Source organism: Branchiostoma floridae, chromosome 2 (assembly GCF_000003815.2).
Source record: "Branchiostoma floridae strain S238N-H82 chromosome 2, Bfl_VNyyK, whole genome shotgun sequence".
NCBI lineage: Eukaryota > Metazoa > Chordata > Leptocardii > Amphioxiformes > Branchiostomatidae > Branchiostoma > Branchiostoma floridae.
In genome coordinates this window covers 26675837-26695632 of record NC_049980.1, presented here as the reverse complement: position 1 = coordinate 26695632, position 19796 = coordinate 26675837, and the positions used below count along the sequence as shown (strand labels likewise).

The 19796-nt window shown below is 41.9% G+C and overlaps 2 protein-coding genes across 3 annotated transcripts; one reads left to right on the top strand and one right to left on the bottom strand.

Moving 5' to 3' along the window:
- The first annotated feature begins 398 nt into the window (after positions 1-398).
- On the top strand, positions 399-15590 carry LOC118409618 (MAM and LDL-receptor class A domain-containing protein 1-like). 2 transcript variants are annotated; one of them, XM_035810767.1, is made up of 17 exons: positions 399-933; positions 5749-5904; positions 6265-6396; positions 6983-7173; positions 7576-7666; positions 8189-8359; positions 8926-9185; positions 9509-9596; positions 10154-10384; positions 11358-11491; positions 11896-12036; positions 12332-12422; positions 12671-12778; positions 12980-13135; positions 13694-13799; positions 14215-14359; positions 14693-15590. In XM_035810767.1, the coding sequence occupies exons 1-17, from the start codon at positions 882-884 to the stop codon at positions 14822-14824; spliced, it is 2385 nt and encodes a 794-aa protein (XP_035666660.1). In that variant the 5' UTR covers positions 399-881; the 3' UTR covers positions 14825-15590. The 2 variants fall into 2 exon arrangements, with proteins under 2 accessions (XP_035666660.1, XP_035666661.1); XM_035810768.1 differs by having other exon boundaries at positions 401-933; positions 7043-7173.
- Positions 15275-19790, bottom strand: LOC118409619 (sperm-associated antigen 8-like). Its single transcript, XM_035810769.1, has 6 exons — positions 19612-19790; positions 18184-18237; positions 17818-17950; positions 17290-17450; positions 16834-16896; positions 15275-16059 (listed from the first exon to the last, which is right to left on the bottom strand). Exons 1-6 carry the CDS (start codon positions 19696-19698, stop codon positions 15937-15939), a joined length of 621 nt encoding a protein of 206 aa, XP_035666662.1. The 5' UTR covers positions 19699-19790; the 3' UTR covers positions 15275-15936.
- Positions 19791-19796: the final 6 nt, after the last annotated feature.

The window sequence follows — 19796 nt, the reverse complement described above, 5'->3', positions numbered from 1 at the left end:
TGTCTTTCTCCCTATTGTAAGGCTTCAGCCTAGTGTCAGTGGGAGAGGTCAGTCTTTGTGTCTTTGAATAATGTTCTCAGTAGGAAAGAAACGATTGGATTTAAGCTGACAGGCAGACAAGTCGCTAGGGAAAAGCAAGTTATCTGAACCTTCTATTAGATTCGCAGTTTTATTTCGATGATATGTACCTTCTCACCTTAAAAGGCTATATTGTCCGATTTCTAGGTTTATGCATTGACATTGTACAGAATGGCTGTTTAATGTGTACCGAAAGGTCAAACTTTCGGCTGTCAGAAAAAAAGTAGAATCTTATCTAGAACATCTTAATCTCTACAAAAGATCTTAGATCACCGCAGGAAGCTGAACCACACGGCATTCCTCCGCGTGACACAGATGGGGATTATTCCTACTACCGAGGAGTCATTTCAGCAAGTCACCCATCCTGTCTTCACAGTCATCTACAACTGGCAGGCGCTTTCAGGAAAACTCTGGGTTTTATTATTAGAACTTGGCTATAGTCTGTAGAGAAGACTTTGTGGAAAGAACTCCCGTAGCGACTGGGTCATCCCAGTGCAGCGAACCCCGCCTATATCGACTTAGGGGTTTCACGCTGTACCCGGATCAGGGACGTCAGCTCTTATCAGCTGCGTGGCAGCCTCTCAACAGGAAGCCCCAACTTCCCCTTGCACAGCCTCGCAAATACAGCGAGGAGGGAGAAGCTGACAAGATCCGTTCTCTGGATGTTACAAACGCAACCACTGGCTTTCACAAGACTTCTGCGGGATTTACGCTTCCACGTCTGGGCTCTGTACATTCTCGTCATACTCTAACTTTAAGTACCAAGTCTTGAGAGAAAGTGGCAACGACAGTTTGGGATAAGGATGGCACACAGTCCGCAGCTCCTGGCAGTGCTAGTCCTACTAGCCTCACAGGGTGAGTTCTGAATCTTTCTACAACTCTGCCAGCACCACCGTCCACGGAGAAGGTTTTACGATCTTTTACAAGTAAGACGAGGTTGTGAACTGCAAATGTTGTAAAATTACTAGGATTGTAAAGCGTGATGTTCCTTGTTTTTTCTTCGTGGTTGACAACACTATTGATTATGTGACGTTGACATTCTTTTCACCGGCAAGGGATTGAGTTCTGTCATGCGTTAACAAAAGTGACAGTGATTCATAATGGTTTGGCTGTGCTCCCTCAAAAACATGTCTTCAAATATTGCGATCTAATGATATCATCTTCTCCATAAATTGTCTTTGCCGTTGTGTCATCGATTAAGAATCTTTTGGTCAGCTACGCGAAAATAGATCTTATGAAAACGTTTGTGCATTCCAAAGGCTGGATGCAATAAATGCGTCGTAACATTTACGCGCTTCTTGAGCATTCGTGTAGTAAAATAATACATCAAACTGATAGTATACTGATGAGTATATGATATACACAATATACCCACTCCACAGCTGGTATAGGGTGGGGAGGGGGTTATTTTGATCGCTGGCAGTGTTTTGCTGGACGGTAACGGCTGGGGACAAGGCGACCTTTGATGGGCGATATGATTTCTGATAGGGCGGTTCAGTTGGGATTAGGGCGGCACGCGCAGAGTTAGTCTGAAAAACAGACCGTTACCAGGGTTTTCAGAGCCATGCCCCTCGGCTCCAGCCACGGACAACATGCCCACGACGAAATACTACCACAGCCCCCCGCGATAGACCCTTGGCAACACAGGGGGCTGTAACAAAATTGTCTCCGGGGAATGGTGGCCTTGCAGTCGAGGAGCTGACCGCGTCTTGTGCCCTGGAAACAGCCTGGCTTCTAGGCTAGCACAGCGCGAATTCTTGGGAGCATGTGGCGAGCGCTAGCCGAAACTTGGCACCCGGACTGTAACATGTCGTTTAACCGTAATGACATTGTAACCATAGGGGATTACAGAGTGTAGCTGGTGCGGCTGGGATGTGGTGCGGGATATCAAGTTCATGTCTGTACAAAACCGGTATATAAGATAAATGTTTGCTGTCGAAATGTTGTTGTTTTCTTTACCACAGACCAGCTGATGTTTTGCACTATCTGAATAAGTTCATTCTAATAATCTGAGCCATACGTTTTCCACAATATAATTTTACAGTATCTTTAATGTGTCGATCCTCTTCAGAGTTTCTAAATATCAAAACCAAAATCATAAGTTACAAGCAGAACTAGTACCACCAGAGAAAGTAAGTTAGCTGATATCTTGAATTTTCAAGACTTAGAGGACTAAGATAGAGTAAGAAAAATGACACTATCCGTGGTAGACTAGTCTTCCGCCGGCATTTTGATATCAATGAGATACGGACACATCATACACCGCGGGGTCAAGGTTGATAGATTGGCTTGTGACACAGACGAATGCCGTTGACATTCTCCTTAACAACATTGCCTTCATTATGCGAAGCTCTGCTATTACTCGAGGAACTAAACATTGCTTACAAGGTACGACAAGGAAGCAGGAACGGTTAACGAACAGATGTACACAGACGTAAACAACGCTTCAGGACTTCTTTGTTATGTCTATGCTGGAGTAATTTTCTTTACCGATTGGACGGGTTATTAAGAAGTAAAACGCATCAACCACAAAAAATGGAATATTGATGAACTGAGTTTCATTTTGGCGTGGTTTTAAAATAAAACGTTAATTTGCAAAAGTGAAGTCACCGTGAGAACTTACCCTTATTCAAAACTGGGAGGATAATAAGGAGGATGTATGTGACGACTTGATGCAAGCATTCATTCGGCCGGGTTACATCAACACGGTGTACGTTTCCGTTTGGTTGATAGCGATACGACCATGGCGAATTCTTGTGATGTTATAGTTGGAAAGACGGGTGCATTGTCTACATTGTCGGGCACGGGGTCTGGGGCCTCGTTAGGTCAAACCACCAATCGCCCCACAACCATTGTAAACTATCTCTTCAAACCAGCTACTCCTGTTCTATTAGCGATGTGTGATCTATCATTTGAGACCAAGTACGTGTTGTTGTTCGTGTATACCTTATCGTCAAAGGACTCAGCCAGACTTTCCCAGTGGTTTGCGGCTAACAAATTGTCGTTAAACCCCACGAAATGTAAAACGATGTTAGTGGGTTCGTCAAGAGCAAACGACATTAACACTGAATTAGATATTACTTTAGCTGGCACTACTCTTGACCAAGTTGATAAATTCAAGTATCTTGGAGTCATTATTGACAACATGTTAAAGTGGCATGATCACTGTGATCATCTTAACAAGAAGCTAGCTCAAATAATCGGAATAATGAAGTACCTTAAACACTACCTGGATAGAGAGGCGCTGCTCACAATTTACAAAGCCCTATTTCTCCCACACATACAGTATTGCAGCACTGTCTGGGATCAAGGGGGTAAAGGAAGTCTGGATAAACTACAGAAACTCCAAACTAGAGCTGGTCGCGTGATCATGGGGTACGATCGCCATACTTCTACATCAAACGTCTTACGTAGTCTTGGATGGGTCCAAATAGTTGATGTACATAAAAGAAGTAAGGCAACGCTCGTTTTCAAGGCACTTAACGGCATGACCCCTCCCCATCTTACTGCATTGTTCTCCCAACTCTCAGAAATACACACACATAATACCCGTCTTAGATCACAAGGTGGACTCCTGCTGCCTAAAGCTAAATCTGAATATAGAAAGAAAGCTTTTTCATACTCAGGGGCGGTGCTCTGGAATTCCCTGTCGTCCCAATTAAGATCTGCGAGGACACTGTCACAGTTTAAACGATTGTATGACCAGGACTAAAGGATTCTGATTGTATATATTTTAACTTTAGTTCCTGTCATATCACAGTGGATCCTTTTGTTTGATTTCTGTATTATTTTTTGATGCTAAGACTGACATTTATGTTCTCTTCTGACTGTTATTTTTCATTTGCAAATCGACTTTGAAACAAACACTGCCCGACCAGCGACACATTGATATGCAAATTCCACTTTTCGTTACTTTGATTTTAAGTTGATCCACTGCCTGAATGTGTTATTATTGTTATTATTACTACCATCATTATATTAAGTTATCCTGAGTTATTTGTATTGTAAATAGTTGACACCTGACGTTTAGTTATTTAAGTTTGATCTTTGATTTCAATTTTGATTCAGTTGTTGTGATTTTGTGTTATTTTATGTTGGGGTCTCCCGGCCCCCCAGGAGGTATTGAAAAACGCCAATAGGCGATGTATTTTCCTGGATAAATAAATAAACTGAAACTGAAACTGAACTGAAACAATTTGCTGTCAATCGCTTAGCTAACCAACTAAACACGCAGGCAGTCACTGACATCACTAGGCAACATTTCTCAAGCATGAAAACAGACTGAATCATGTACTAGTATTAAAGTGACCAGAACTGGGGACACACTGGGCAACCAGAAGTAACTTACGTCATTATACAGATGCAATGATTGATTGAAGCATGTTTTGTCGGTGCAAAGACATTAAATTGGCATGTCTGTTTGTTTTCATACTAGGGAATAGCGGGTTATCATATTTCCAAATACAACGTTGCAATAGATAAATATTTTGCTTCTTGGGTGAATTTGTTCACCTCATTCAATTTCCATAAAATGTCAATTTAATGATAAATAAGTTTAATATGTTGACGTGAAAGTTTTATGTTATGATGTCTTGTTTTTCTTTTTGTTATCACGTTCCTGACAAAACTGATAGATTAGAATATATTTCCAGACCGCAAATGTGAAGACATAACATTGGTGCACGTTTCCATGGCGGGCCTTCCCAGTACAACATGTAGACACATGTGTTATTTCTGGTCTGTATGAAATATATGTGGGAGCGGTGAGATGTCCTACCCACATGCCAAATATCATGCGGATCCATCTGCGGCTTCTCAAGCTATAAACAAACAAGCAAACAAACAAACACACACACACACACACACACGAACACACACACATAGTACGACAGTACACACACACATGGTACTGAAAGTATGATGTTCTTGGCGAAGGTAAAACACACACAGACTCAACCTTCACTCCGCCAAAGTTGCATGCCACACCTTAAATGCCATGGCTAAATTGCTGGAAATCCGCCGTGTCACTACAAGAAGGTAATGAAATTACTTGCTCGATCGAGTGGAGCATGGTTCATTACGGTATAATTGTGCATGTCCGTTTGATGGATCGTGGGTTGCTGCCAAGGCTTCGTGACAAGATTACCAGTCAGGTTCACCCGATATAGGCATGAAGTTCTAAGAGACAATTCTAGCCCGTGTCTACTGACGACAAACTAAGTTTATGAAGAGGGTCTTTTTGAACACGTTTTGCTGGTTTAAAAAGACAGTCTCGGCAAAAGGTACCTCAATGTTATAGTAGAATTAATAAAATGTAGTTACACTAAGTGTACAGTGACCAACTTTACCCTATTTCGCGTAGTGTAGCCTGATCTGAACGTTATGCTTAGCCCTGCTACCTGATAAACTATTCACGGATGTCCCATATGGCCATGTGATCGGAAACAAATAATCTGGCACTCGGATAGTTACCGTTAGTCCGTTACCATTAGTTCTCCCAGTGCTTACATAATCTTTTAGTCTTAGAAACAACTTTGTAGTCTCTTTTTAGAGGTAACTTCTGATTTCCTGGTTACCCCGATAAATGCGTACGTTAATTAAAAAAGATTAACATTAACGTTATATTTAACGTTATCACAAGGTGATAACACCGCCGTTTATTGCCTCCAGGTGTGTACAGCCAGTCTAAGGCCGGTGACTGCGACTTTGACCGAGGCTTGTGCGGGTACACGCAGGACAACACAGATGAGTTTGACTGGCGGCAGTGGTCGGGCAGGACGGGGACCGGGATGACGGGACCCAACGGTGACCACACCACCGGCTCAGGTTTCAACTTTGATACTGAACCATAGCTTATTATCTATGCATGACGTCACATCATTGATGCTACTGTCGTCAAATCCGTGACGTCAGTTCCGTCACAATGTAGCCATGTGTATAATGCGGGGATGAGGAAGGGCGTGAACTGTGTTTTTAGATATAATGCAGGTTTTGTCAAATACGCCTCCCTTTCCTGTTATTGTTCTGCATAATCATACACAACATTCGGCTATCAGGCTATTAGCAATTGAGAATTCTTGCTGCGGCATTGTAGAGTTCAGATCGCCTGTTCTATGTACCTCATTACATTCATTACATCGTTAACTAAAGAGAAAAGACGTTGTTTTTGATCCGGCACACACACAGGGAAGTACATGTACATTGAGGCGTCCAGTCCGCGTACGGAGGGGGACAAGGCGCGACTCATCAGTCCCATGATGCAACAGGTGGGAGCCAGGTGCCTGGAGTTCTACTATCACCTGTTCGGCTCGCACATAGGTGAGTGCGACATCTTCGCCCTGATATATGAAGATTGAAAAATACACAGCTTCATCTCTTAAAGTGGGAACGAGTGGATCCCTAGAAGTGGAAGGATTTGAAGCCCGGCCGGCACGCCCCTTTCCGTATACTTCCAAAATCTTGTTTCAAACAACAAGTACACATGCTACCTTTCAAATGTGCCACAGGGCACAACTGAGGAGGCAGCAAAACAAATTGAAAAAAAAAAAACAGACCGAGAAGCCAAAAAGGCCTCCACTCAGGAAGTTTCGCCAAAAATAGATGTCAATGAGCTGATGAATACGTTACCCATTGATCCCGCAAACGAAAACCATTCTTTGTGAACACTCAATCAAACCTGTCTCCTTAATCATTTTGTATTTCCGAAATTTGGAGTGTTGAGTTTTCCTGTGATTTGTTTGTCAATAACAATTGTGTTTTTAATTTCTGTGTTCTTTCTGGTCCTAACACCACCCTTTTCTCTGTGTTTGTGTGTTTTGTGACCACCTGCACCCTCGCCTCTGTCCGAATGCCTGTCCATACTCCGCTCCACCCAAATCTCATACTATCTTCCCTTCTTAAGCAGACATGTCTAGCGCTCACAGGGTTCTGATTGGCCGATATTTCTTACGTCACATCCACGCAGGCGCACTGAACGTGTACAAGCTGCCGACTGGATTAGTTAATCTGCATGAGCCTATTTGGACAGCAACTGGTGATCGTGGCATCAAGTGGTTACGTGGTCAGGTCACTGTGGAGTCAGATATGGACTATCAGGTGGGTGAGATGGGATCAAACAAGTGTTCGTCCTTTCACCATACATAGTATGTTGGATAGCAGGAAATTTGTTGTGGTCTGATGACTGATCAGCAAAAACATGAAATATGATAAAAAACGTTACGTGACATTCGCCGTAGTCAGCATTGGCATTTATCATTTCTATGAAATGTCACGTTATTTCATCCTATATTATTTGTTTGACTGTAAACAACATACGACCAGAGCCCAACTCTCCAAACTCTTGACTCTTAGAACTTTGTAAACGCAGTTCCAAGAGAGTGATGCGTTTCTATCCCCTCCGACAAGTTTTTCTCCTATTGTATATGGATGTCTCTAAGAATCATTGCTCCGCTGTTACAGTCCTGTTTTTCTATAGATAATTTCACACCGTATCCGCAGGTTGTATTTGAAGGTGCCCGTGGAAGCGGGATCAGGGGAGACATAGCGCTGGACGACATCACTTTCTCGGACGGCCCATGTGTAACTGACGGTGAGGTTCAGTCGCATTTTGGCACTCTGATGTGGCCGTTTGGCTACCCATTGAGTGTGAGGTTAGGCAGCAGGAAGGACATCAACTGTCGCCCTAGTGCTGTTCTCGTGCGACGTTATCTTACAACTGTCGTATTGCTGTTCTTTTCTTTTTGCTTGCATAAAGCGTTCAGCCTGACTGTTCACATGAAAGAAGTATGTTTCTCTGTATGGTGGGTTGTATAAGCGATGACCCGTCAAACACTTATATGTTCCTTCAGGAATACAGGGTTCTTATAACACAGCCTCGTAAAAACATTTACCCGGCCGAAGACAGCCACAGATACGAGTACATATCCAGAGTATAATACACAGTACACACTCTGTATCAAAGATACAAGTGGGCGGGGAGGGTGTAGTCAGTTCAGACCCTGATGAAGGTAGCTGAGTGTAGGTCAATGTTCTCGAGGTTGTGTTACAAGAAACCTTATATATTCCTTTGATTCACCAACTTGCTGAGGTTATTTACGGAATATTACATTAGGGCTAGTAATCGACAACGAAGAAGCGTTGCCTGAGAAGGCTGACTGCAACTTCGACAATGGGCTGTGCGACTACGTGCAGGATAAGGATGACGTGTTCGACTGGCGGCTGAAGGCGGGAAGGACCCCGACTACCGCCACGGGACCACGGGGGGACCACACATCAGGCAAAGGTGTGTTTCAGCGCGAAATATGTATCCTAAAAAATTGGGATATGGATGTTGCGTGAAGCTGTCAAATCGCGAATTTGCCGTTGATTGCCGTCTTTTCCATGTCCTTATTAACTTACTCTGATTTAAATTACGTTTCTGTCATCCCTTCCAACGACCAGGCCCGTAGAAGGCTGAAGGCCAACACCTCCAAGTCAAGAGAATTAGGACATCTTAATTCTGCTGATTTCATATGTGCTAACATGGAAAAATTATTTGTAGACTGAGAAATGTCTGTTACCGTGGTATTGGAGGCTATGCTGACTGGTTTACATAGTGGCGGATATAGGGGATCCTGAGCTGCGAATTGATCATAAATTAATTCTGGAAAAATTCATCAATAAATGTAATTTCCAACACGAAAATTAGACTTAACCAATTCTGTGACGCCACATTAGCAGTGGATTGTTCATTCGTGTTGGAAATTAGAGTTAAACTTTTCCAGAATGTCTCCTACTAACACAGATGAACTTAAAGATTAGATTATACAGCACGTGCCCTTGACTCTATTTTACCATCCCTTCCCCCAGGAAAGTACCTCTACATGGAAGCATCCCGTAAACAGGAAGGTCACCACGCCCGCATCATGACCCCCAACCTCCGCCCTTCCCCACTGCCTAAATGCCTGGTGTTCTGGTATCACATGTTCGGACAGTTCATGGGGGAGTTTAACATTTACCTGCGCTTGTCTCAGAACGACGTCGGCGCACCCGTGTGGAGTCAGGCGGGGAACAAAGGCCCCAGCTGGCACCAGGGGAGGGTCAACATACAGGCCAACCATACTTTCCAGGTCTTGTAAACTTCGCTCTCTAACATGATTTTAGGTTGGGGTGGGTTGGCTTAGGGTAAGATGGCAAAAGCAGTGCTACTTCAATGTGTAGAATGTAGAAGTATTGTGGAAACACAAACAGTCTACTTCAACTCGTTCATATCATTCGTTAAGGTACTTAAATTTTCATTTATTCGCATAAACTACGACAATGGTGTATACGGTATTGGCGATGGGGTTTGCAATTGATTTGTAAATAATGAAAAAGGAGTATTGTTACTTTTTGTCATGGATTTTTTTGTATGCAATATTTATCACTTTCCTACATTTCTTACCACCCACAGGTTGTATTTGAGGCAGTCCGGGGTAGGAAAGCCAGGGGAGACATCGCGTTGGATGACGTCAGTTTTGAAGACGGTCCGTGTGCTATTGGTAGGTTTCGAGTGATGCTCAGTTCCGTTTCCTCTCTCATTTTGTTACTGGTAAGATGATTACAGAAACAGCCCAACACAACAAGGCAAACAAGTTGTTAGCAATTGTACACAATAACACAGACGCCATGTTTGACATATTGCGCTTTTTTTGTAATACTGGGTCTTACATGGGCACCATTTGCTTCACTACCAGAAGGATCTTTAAACTGCAGCTACGAACGTAAAGATTGAGACATTTCGAATGTACGGCACGAGTCGTTGTTTCAATACACTTCTGGAAAAAGTGTGCATTATTTCGTAGAGGAGTCATACTAACGCCGTAGAAGCAAAGGAGTGATCCCTTAAAAGGGATGACTCGGTCGCTTCTACGACGCCATGGCCACTTAACTACAGATTGAAGACGCCCGATTTAGTGTATGGCGGATTAGATGATTTGCCGTCACCGTTTGAATTGAGAAAAAATGATGGTAAGATCTTGTATCAAACGTTACACATCATGATTAAATAGCACATTCCCGGCGATTTTTTTTCATAAAACAAAATCAATGATTCCAGTGGAGCCCACTCTGGCAACAGAATCAGCGATGACGACAACACTGGTACCGGTCTCTACGACAATAAGCACCCCGCCTGCACAGACGACACGCGCGCCCGTCTCACCGTCCAGCCTGACGTGTAGTTTTGACGACAGTCTGTGTGGGTACACTGCTGCATCTACCAGATCCCAGCTAGCCTGGGTGCAGTGGGCCAGCACGGACAGTCTGAAGGACCACACTTCTGGAGAAGGTGAGTTGTTATTACATTGAGTAGGTTACATAGGTCTGTCCGTGGTTTAACAGCGCGCATGTTGATGGTGTGGTGTGATATTTGATACATGTAGGTGTAGGTGTCGACAAAGAACAAGTTCGATTATGGGCCTAGTGGATTTTTATTGCGCTGCAACGGTATATATGGTATATGGTATCTCATATCTAAGAAACATGTGATGATCAAGAGTTTTGAGTAACACGTACCTTTTAGGCTCGGAGATAAGAGGTAGTTTGTAGGAGCGCCCGGGCCAGCAGCTATAACTGAGGCTTTAAGTTAAAAGGTGTGAAACTTGTCTGATACAGGATAACTACCGACGCCGGGATGAATGGAGTTTTTTTTTCATGCTCGTTCATGTTAAGTAGCTCAATTCCACAAACTCTCAGATACAAAGGGATTTTTTAATTATTATTTTTATTGCGTTCATACATATCTGTAACGTTACATGACGTTTCGTAGTAAAAGACAAGCCCTACTGACATGGTTAACTGACTGTTTGTCGGTATTTTCCAGTCTTGTTCTCCTGCGTGTTCGTGTCAGAAGTACACGTTCATCACTTGACATTTTGACACATGACAACTGCCTAACATGTGTAATGACTGTGTTGTTATTAATCCTACGTGTATACTGTAGGAAGCTTCATGATAGTACATGTGTAATGACTGTGTTGTGACTGACCGTATGTGTATACTGTAGGAAGCTTCATGATAGTACATGTGTAATGACTGTGTTGTGACTGGCCGTGTGTGTGTGTGCTGTAGGAAGCTTCATGATGGTACATGTGTAATGACTGTGTTGTGACTGACCGTGTGTGTGTGCTGTAGGAAGCTTCATGATGGTACATGTGTAATGACTGTGTTGTGACTGACCGTGTGTGTGTGTGCTGTAGGAAGCTTCATGATGGTACATGTGTAATGACTGTGTTGTAACTGGCCGTACGTGTATACTGTAGGAAGCTTCATGATGGTACAGGTAGCCGCCAGCGGGGGCAGTCCGGGGGACACCCGCAGTAACTTAGCCTGGCTCCTCACACCCTGGATGACGGCAGAGGGCATCTACTGCCTGGAGTTCTTCGCTTATGTACAGGTATGTCACTAGCTTAAGGAACAAATTACATCATTGCGTCAAAAAGCTTAAACTATTTTCCAGAATTGTTATCAATTCTTCTCAAGAATGTCTTCAACACTACTGGTATCTGACGTTTGCATACCTTAGAAATTACTGATACTGCGTTAGTAGGTCTCTTTTACATCATTTGTTTCTTATTTGGCGTTAGTTGTGATATTGAGAACAGACACTAACATCACATGAAACGAATTGCGCATTTCAAGATTCAAACTTGAAACGTTTTCGGCAAGGACTACACAATCCTTTTGTTGATAAAACTTTTGATTTTAAGGGGAAGATGAGGCCTTGTGTAGGAGGTCACCATGAAATGCAGATAGAACCTTTTTAACGGCTTCTCGTTTGTTTTCTATTGATTCTACCAGGCTGACGGATCAAGCGGACTGACTGTGTACCAGACGATTGGGGAGGGGGGTGCCGTCAGGAAACTGTGGAACAACAAGGGCAAAGTCGGGGCGCAATGGACGCCGGTCAGGGTGGACATCTGGCCAACTTCAAAATTTCAGGTATGTAACTGTATCATATTCATATATCAAACAGACACTTGGCCGATCCATATCGGAAAGGCTACACGTTTTTGTAAAATCCAGTTGTTTCATAGCAGTGGATCGTATGAATTCCGTAAAACTCGTATGTATTCCGTAAACTCGTATGTAGACTTAGGCACTCTTGGAAAGGTCGACAGAGAAAATCCATGGCTAGGCTGTGTAGGTAAGAAAAAAACCCCATACATTTCCGTAAGAATTGCCGACCTTTCTGTGCCCATATTCCTGATGTTATCTTATATATTCTTGGCATTAGATCAAATTTGAAGGTCACAAGTCGCAGAGCAGCCAAGCACGGATCGGGCTGGATGACGTCACGTTCCGAGCAGGACGCTGTCCATCAAAGGGTACGGTTTTTTAAGTCACGTGTGCTCTCAGTATACCCATTCATTCAATGACAGATCTATCTCTATGTTTGCGTCAATTTTAATTTTAGGCGCATGAAACAGTGAGTGCTTTACAAATCTCAGCCCTGAATTCTTGCACCGGATAACATGGTGGTATTGTAGTTTGGATTGTTTACTTAGAATCTTAAAGTTCTGAGTTCTGAAATTGAGAGCAAAAAAAAGCCACTAAAATACGAGTTGTTATTCAGTTCCTGTCCCGGACCCCAAGCCGACGACACCGATGCAGAGGACAACGAAAACAGAACCCCGCGAGAAATACTCTACGGCTGAAGCACCCAGGGATGGCATTCCTCCGGGTAGGTTGAGTTGTCTAATGTCTGAAACTGTGATGTGAAACGCTGTCGCCTTAATGATCCTTGAAAAGCTACACTTTTGTTTTTATCATATATATCGTTTGAAAGCTAAAATCTTTACAAGGATGCCCCATTTGTTCTTATCGTTCAGTCGTTTTCTTTGCAAACCTCATGTACATTACCTTCTTCATATATTCTTGGCAGACTTCACATTCAGACCTCCGGGAAGACCACAACCGGAAACCGTCAGTTTTCCGACAAGGTCCCCGGCCAATACAGACCGGAAGCCGCAAGGCCTGCCGGATGCTAAAGGGTCCCGGCATCCCTGTCCTTGTGACGGATCAACAGGACACAGACACGGTCAGCTAAAGCTCAAATTGACATCAAACATACATGTTCAAAGTCAGAAAAACATCCTCGACATTTCTTTGATCTTTTGTAAACATATAGTATAGAGTGGTTCACATGATGTCATTCATAAGGACACCATCATTGAAGCTGCCGGCCGCAGCTATTTCAGTAAACCTTTAATAGCTCGTTTTCGAACATCTGAAGATCTTCTGATGCTCCAAAGCCTCTATTTAGTATGTATAATTCACAGAAGACACTTTGAATAAAATATATGAAAACTAGAATTAGAAAACACCGTGTATGCTTGAGCTACGATACATTTGAAACGCAAGTTACGGACACCAAGATGGCGTAGGTAAGCAGCTGCAAGCTTCTTGATACGGAAACGCACTATACGAGGACAGCTTTAGACGTAAATTATCTGAAAACGATACTGGTATAACATTGATATTTTTATGACATCTACTGAAAAGTGCCTGTGAGATTGAAAGCTTTAATTTTGATTTAGTGTGGAGTCTGTGGGTACATATTTGAACATGCTAAACCTACGATAATGATTAATTGTAGGTAGTAGATGGACGATGCAGACAGGAATCACCGTCGCCATCCTTATTCCGGTCATCGTTCTGCTGGTCGTGGTCATCATCCTGGCGGTCATTTCCTACAAGAGATTGTGAGTATTAGTATTATTACAAGTGACGCCATGTTCGTCAACGAGTAGAGGCACAGGATTGCCATATCGAGTGCTCTCCGTAGTGCACGATTCATCACATGATGGCGTTCAGCACCAAGGACAGGTCATGTGATTCATTCGACAGATTAAAATAGGAAATTTGCAGCAGTTATGAGGATCAAGAGAGAACATAACACAATATTGAACAGTAGAATTGCATTTGTGCCTTATTTTTGATAAGGAGGAATATAAGAATCAAGGAATTCATCTTTTTTCTTATTCATTCTATGCGTATATACATTGTTACGTTAATAGTTCATAGCAAACGTTTTGTATCAATTTGAAGATCTCAAATGCACAAAATTTTGCTTTTGTGCTTAGTATGCGTTGACCGGTAAAACAACTGTTGTTCCAGACGAATTCAACGTCAACTCCTAAAGTACTGTGAACGAGGAGACATTGAACTGACGTACAGGCCACCTGGCGAATTGAAAGACCTACTGCAGGGGACGCGCACGTTGGAGCAGAGCGACGTGAACGGAAGTGCCAAGAGGACAAAGGTGAAACTTTCTAGGAAATTTGAAACAATTAGAGTTAGGGACATCCCTGTCTATGGCACCGTTATTGGAAGTTTTGAGATGAAATTAAATGTACGAAAACACTACTAAGGAGTGAGGCCTGTGGTGGTATACTCGAAGATAAATTAACGTTATGTTATTCATATTGATGTGATTATCAATGTTGCATAGGTTTACATGGTGTCTCAAGTTTATAGGTTCACAATCACAACATAGATGATTAGGTCAAATTCAGCGTTGCTCGAAGTCTGCCATCTCTGATTGCCATTGATTTGATTGTATCTAATTGTTGATGCCGACATCACTGTCCTGCAGGGCCCCTCCTACCGGGGGAAGTGTAACCTACCAGACGTGTCAGCCCCCGAGTTTGGGAAGTACGTGACTCTACAGGAACAGGACAGCCCCGTCACACCGCCAGCACACAACAACTTCGATAGTGTTATCTAATGGAGAGGGACGCGTCTTTGTCTACCCCCTTTCCTTTCCTCGGTGATTCTCACTGACTGTAATGTCAAATCTCAGAATTTTTGCTGGGTATTCTGGATGCAATCAAGGTTTTCTGAGAATGTCCTGCATATCTAAGAGGTGGTTGATAACACTTATCTTGCTAAAGCTCAACATACTGAATGTTCCGTCATGCACCAAGTATAGCTAGGTTCCTTGCCAACCTGGTGAGCTTTCTTCTGTATAGGGTTACATATTCATGCAACACACAATGTTAGTGTTTTCCAACAAAGCTTTATTTCTTTGTAACTAAATTCAAATGGCCAAAAATACTTTCAAGGGCTTTTCTATTAAAATGAGGCTGAAAGCTAAAGGGCATCCATGCATAAGATCCATGCACTTCTTGGACTTAATAGATACAAAAAAGACATGTTTACAAATGGCAAGAATTCCATGTGCTGTCATTTTATTCAATGTGGGACCACCTGTGACAATTTTTCTTCAATTGTTCCATTACAAAATGTTAAAGTGTACACAACATGTGTCTACATAATAAGTAAATAGTGATAAGAGATAGTTATGAGTCGTACACTCATATTCACTGCCAACAACAGACTGATTATACCAAATGTGACACATTATTGACCTGATGAATGTAATATGTAGTAGCTTCTGTACAAATATTTAGGCATTTCTTATGGTCCATGCAAATGTCACTGTATCCTCAAGAATTATTGCTACAATGTAGCAGCAAAGTACATTTAAATAAAAGTTGTCTCTGTCTTCTTGAATGAATGAATGGACGGATGAACATTTGTGTTGATGGAGGAATAAATTGAAGGATGGAGGAAGGAATAGATTAATGAATGGCTGGATGGTTGAATGGAGATTGAAACCAAAACTTTAAAAAATCATATCAATTCTAAATATCTTGGTGTCTTTTATGTACACAATGTAGTGTACAACTGTTGTAATACGCAACATATTTACAAAAGTGCTTGATACAGCATTTAAAAAAAAATGATTGTATATAGAATTCCCTACAAAAGACTAGCTGACAGCATCACATCTGTACATTATCACAAATTCTCTCTCTAGTCGACAACTTAATATATCTACATATCCGGATACTGTTCCTGTTCATATGGTTTAGGTTGATCCTTGTATTCTTCAATTGGTGTACTAAATGCTGCATTCTTTCTGAAGGGTGTATCCATTGTCTTGACTTGTGAGACTCCCTGCAAGAAAGACAGTCAACATCAAACACATGCGAGCTACCATCAGACAATAAAAAAAAAAAAGTTGTGGGAAATGTGGTCCTAATCAAATAGCTTTTGGGAAGATGACACTAGCATATGTAAGGGCTTTTTCAGATACTTTCCACTGCCAACTTGGAGTCCCTATCCACATTTCATTGACTCATACTCATTGGGACATTTAAAATGTGAAATAATTACTATTGAATGTTTAAAAATGTTGCATATGCTAAAACTAAATTATCTATTATCCATTGAAATGCAGCTAGGGACACAGACACGGTGGTCAGGACCTGCCTGCTTGATACATTTAACAATTTAGATTATTATAGTTTATTTATTTATTTATCTATTTATTCAAATTGCAACAAGGGCAATACAATGTGGACACAGAGGCAGCATGCACTTAGTGACTAACCTAAGCTTACCAAAGTGCTGCTTTAATTCTCACTTCATAATACAGTTAAACCTGTATTAGGGGCCACCTCTACAGAGGGGCCACCTGTCCATAGTGGCCACTTTTTGTCGGTCCCTTGGGTATTTTATCTACAAGTTGCCACCTCTATACAGAGGCCACCTGTCTATAGTGGCCACATTTGTCCGGTCCCTTGAGTGGCCACCATAGACAGGTTTGACTGTAGTTGGTATTCTTGCCTGCTTTGGTATGCAATGCCATACAGAACTATCTATCTCTTAGCTTTGATTTCAGTTACAGCAAGACTACATTTTACTTGTGGGACAAGAAATGGTCCTTACATGGATCTTGTCCTTGTGTTGTGACCAGAACGTCATGGGTTGTTCCCTTTCCACACTATGGTCCTGTGAATTAACAAACAAATTGTTATACTCACACAATAACATCCACACATTGACTTATCCTCACACTCAAATTTCTTAAAAGGGAAACTTTAAGAAAATCAACCAAAGCTTGTAAAGATTATCGTAGCGTGTAGTGTAGTTTTTACGATTGATAGAAATAGAATATTTGCATGCAAAATCACAGAATTTCTCTCCTTAAAATCACACATGGATTAGAAAAAGGTTGTCGCTGGGGTAAGGTGTAGTAGAGGAAGCGGCGAGGAAGGCAGATAAACAATCACCAAAAGATAAGCAGATAAGATATTTACATGGCTGTGTAGCCAAGTGCCAAATATATATAATAAAAACATAATAAAATCCACCAACTTATGATTATAATTCTGGTACACTCACCTTGATGGGTTCAGGCATGGAGGGGACGAAGTTGTCGTCCCAGAAGTCCTTGGCAGTAACAGACTTGTACTCGACTGGAGGAGGGGGCGGGTTGAACTCCTGGTGTACATCCTCACTCACTTTTTGGTACAGGGCCTGGGTCAGGAGCTGTTCCCTCTTTCCTGAAATCAAGGAGAGAATGAAGATGGAAATGAATTATCCACAAACTTCTGACGGCTTTCTAGAAAGATTAAGTTTGGTGGCAATGTAAGGGAACAGGGTGACCAAACAGAAGATTTGGGAAAGTACCATGATTATGGAATTCTACTGGGCTACTAATATTTGGTCATATTTAGGGTGAAAATTATACTAATTAGCACTCGCCTGGAAAAGTCACAGTAGAAGACAATGAAGACAGTGCACACCATTTTTGTCATAGTTTTGGCTATGGCGTAGCCAGCACATGTTGAAAATGGGGGTCTATGTACATGTATGTTAAAACACAGAGTTTCTGTAACACAGACTATAAACCAGCTGCTGGATACTTACCGACAGTTCGGACACCACTTTTGTCAGGTGCAGTGTAAGAGTTTCTGAAGGTGGTGACGTTTTCTGGATGTGCCTCCAGGTTGGTTGTCAGGAGACCCTTGTGTCCATGTCTGTGTACCTGAGCTGTACTCAGCTGAAGGAGAATATCAAACAAAAGTTACATGTTTTATACTTGGCTAAATCTTGTAAAATCCAGATGTGTGTAGTAAAGTTTAGCTCTCATGATTCTACCGGTACTCTTAGACCACAATCACATTATAAAAATATTGTCACCAGGGCCTTTGAAATGAACATAGGCTAACACTACTCACTAGGACATCTGAATTTTACAATGTAGTGAACAATCTGAAAACATAAAAAACTTACAGTTTCTGGACTTCCCTCTTCTGGCACATACTCATCTAGATGTTGAACTTGTCTCTGAAAAAAGTTTGAAACAAACTCTTATTAGAAGAGACACATTTGATATGAAAACATAATTATTATTAACCTTAAAAGTTAATGGGGCAATCAGAGATACTAGTAGCAGATTTCGCCTCCCCTGCACTCAACTACTTAAGTGCCCTCTGGCAAAACCCACAGAAATTACAGCATGGAAACACACACAGACACACAGACGAACAGACACACACATAAACAGAACAATACCGTAATGTTAATCCTTTCTGGGTGAAGAAAAAATGGCAAACGAACCAAAGTCAAGTTGTAAAGCCAGTCTGAGAGCCTGTCGCGTTAGGGATGATCATACCAGAATGAATAATTTAGTAACCAGTTATTATCCCTAAGCCCTTTGAGCTATCCCAACTCACAGACAACAAAAGGACAGCCAAGTGCAGCGGGGCGCGGAAATGGATTCATTTGTCTCAGTCAAGACCACTTGAAACCACAACTTGTTGCTAGAAACTGGTTTGGGATTACAGTACCCCCCCCCCCCCCCCAACACACAGTGTCACACTATTCCATATGGTTCGTGTCATGCTCTTTGGCAGTTTATTGTCAAGAGTGACTTAAGTAACGATACTTAAACAGTGACTTAAAGTGCCCCTACTATAAAATAAATACTATTTGCGATGAAGATTCATACTATTGAGAAAAAAATCGGCGCATTTGCTAAACAAGAAATCTTTTTAAAAAAGCTGTGCCTTGCCGCGTATTTTATGTTATTTTGGTAAGATAGACTAGATTCTACGCTTAAAAATCCCGAGTTCCACATGTCGCCCCCTCCCCCCCTCATTATCATAATTTATGTCAGATAAATTATTGGCACATTAAACAGGTTTTGTAAAACTTTTTGACCCACAATGAATATGCATTATTTTTTATTACAAACTAAGTTCCTTCTGATGCAATTTGTGATATATATTTATATAAACATGGTGAGTTAAAGCGTAGATTTATTACGCTGGACCACATACAGTAACATGCGTCTAGAAGAGCGTTTTAATACTCGCCTGGAATGTACTATTGTCTAACTAAGCCATGAAACTCGGCAAGGAAAGAAGGGCCTTTGGAAGGGGCTTTGGAAGGGCTAGGTTAAAAGGTCCGTCCATTGATCCATGGAAAAAAGCTGGCGTAAAGCCTTGCCTGGCGGCAAGGCAAAAACATGAAACGTTGATCATGACTGTCAGTGTGTGCCATATGTAAAGAGATACGGCCACAGGGACATCAGAAACAAGTCATTTGTCAATTGGACGAAGAAACCTTCAAGAATCAAGACAACTTCACTCTTTGTTTTACTTGACCGTATGTTGTTCGAGAATCGAAAATATTATGCAAAACATTTCACCAACTCACCTCTTCGACCCAATTTTCCAGCAACGTTTGGCCCTCACTGTTGTTAAACCTAATCACGTTCCTTCCGTCGTTCAAAACAGTAGCCATGGTGAGAAAAAGCGCCAAGAAATGCGTGTAGAAAGCTAAGAACGACAAGACTTCTCAAAGAAAACTCTCCCGAAACGTTCCAGGGGGCAACACTGTAA

Bases quoted from the DNA above. Each gene is read 5' to 3' on its own strand.
- LOC118409618 (XM_035810767.1), top strand. From the start codon at position 882: ATGGCACACAGTCCGCAGCTCCTGGCAGTGCTAGTCCTACTAGCCTCA. The intron at 9,597-10,153 runs GTAGGTTTCGAG...CAATGATTCCAG, and splicing joins AGACGGTCCGTGTGCTATTG to TGGAGCCCACTCTGGCAACA. The intron at 14,360-14,692 runs GTGAAACTTTCT...ACTGTCCTGCAG, and splicing joins GAAGTGCCAAGAGGACAAAG to GGCCCCTCCTACCGGGGGAA.
- LOC118409619 (XM_035810769.1), bottom strand. From the start codon at position 19,698: ATGGCTACTGTTTTGAACGACGGAAGGAACGTGATTAGGTTTAACAAC. The intron at 17,951-18,183 runs GTAAGTTTTTTA...ATTCTCCTTCAG, and splicing joins AAGAGGGAAGTCCAGAAACT to CTGAGTACAGCTCAGGTACA. The intron at 16,897-17,289 runs GTGAGTGTACCA...GTTAATTCACAG, and splicing joins CCATGCCTGAACCCATCAAG to GACCATAGTGTGGAAAGGGA.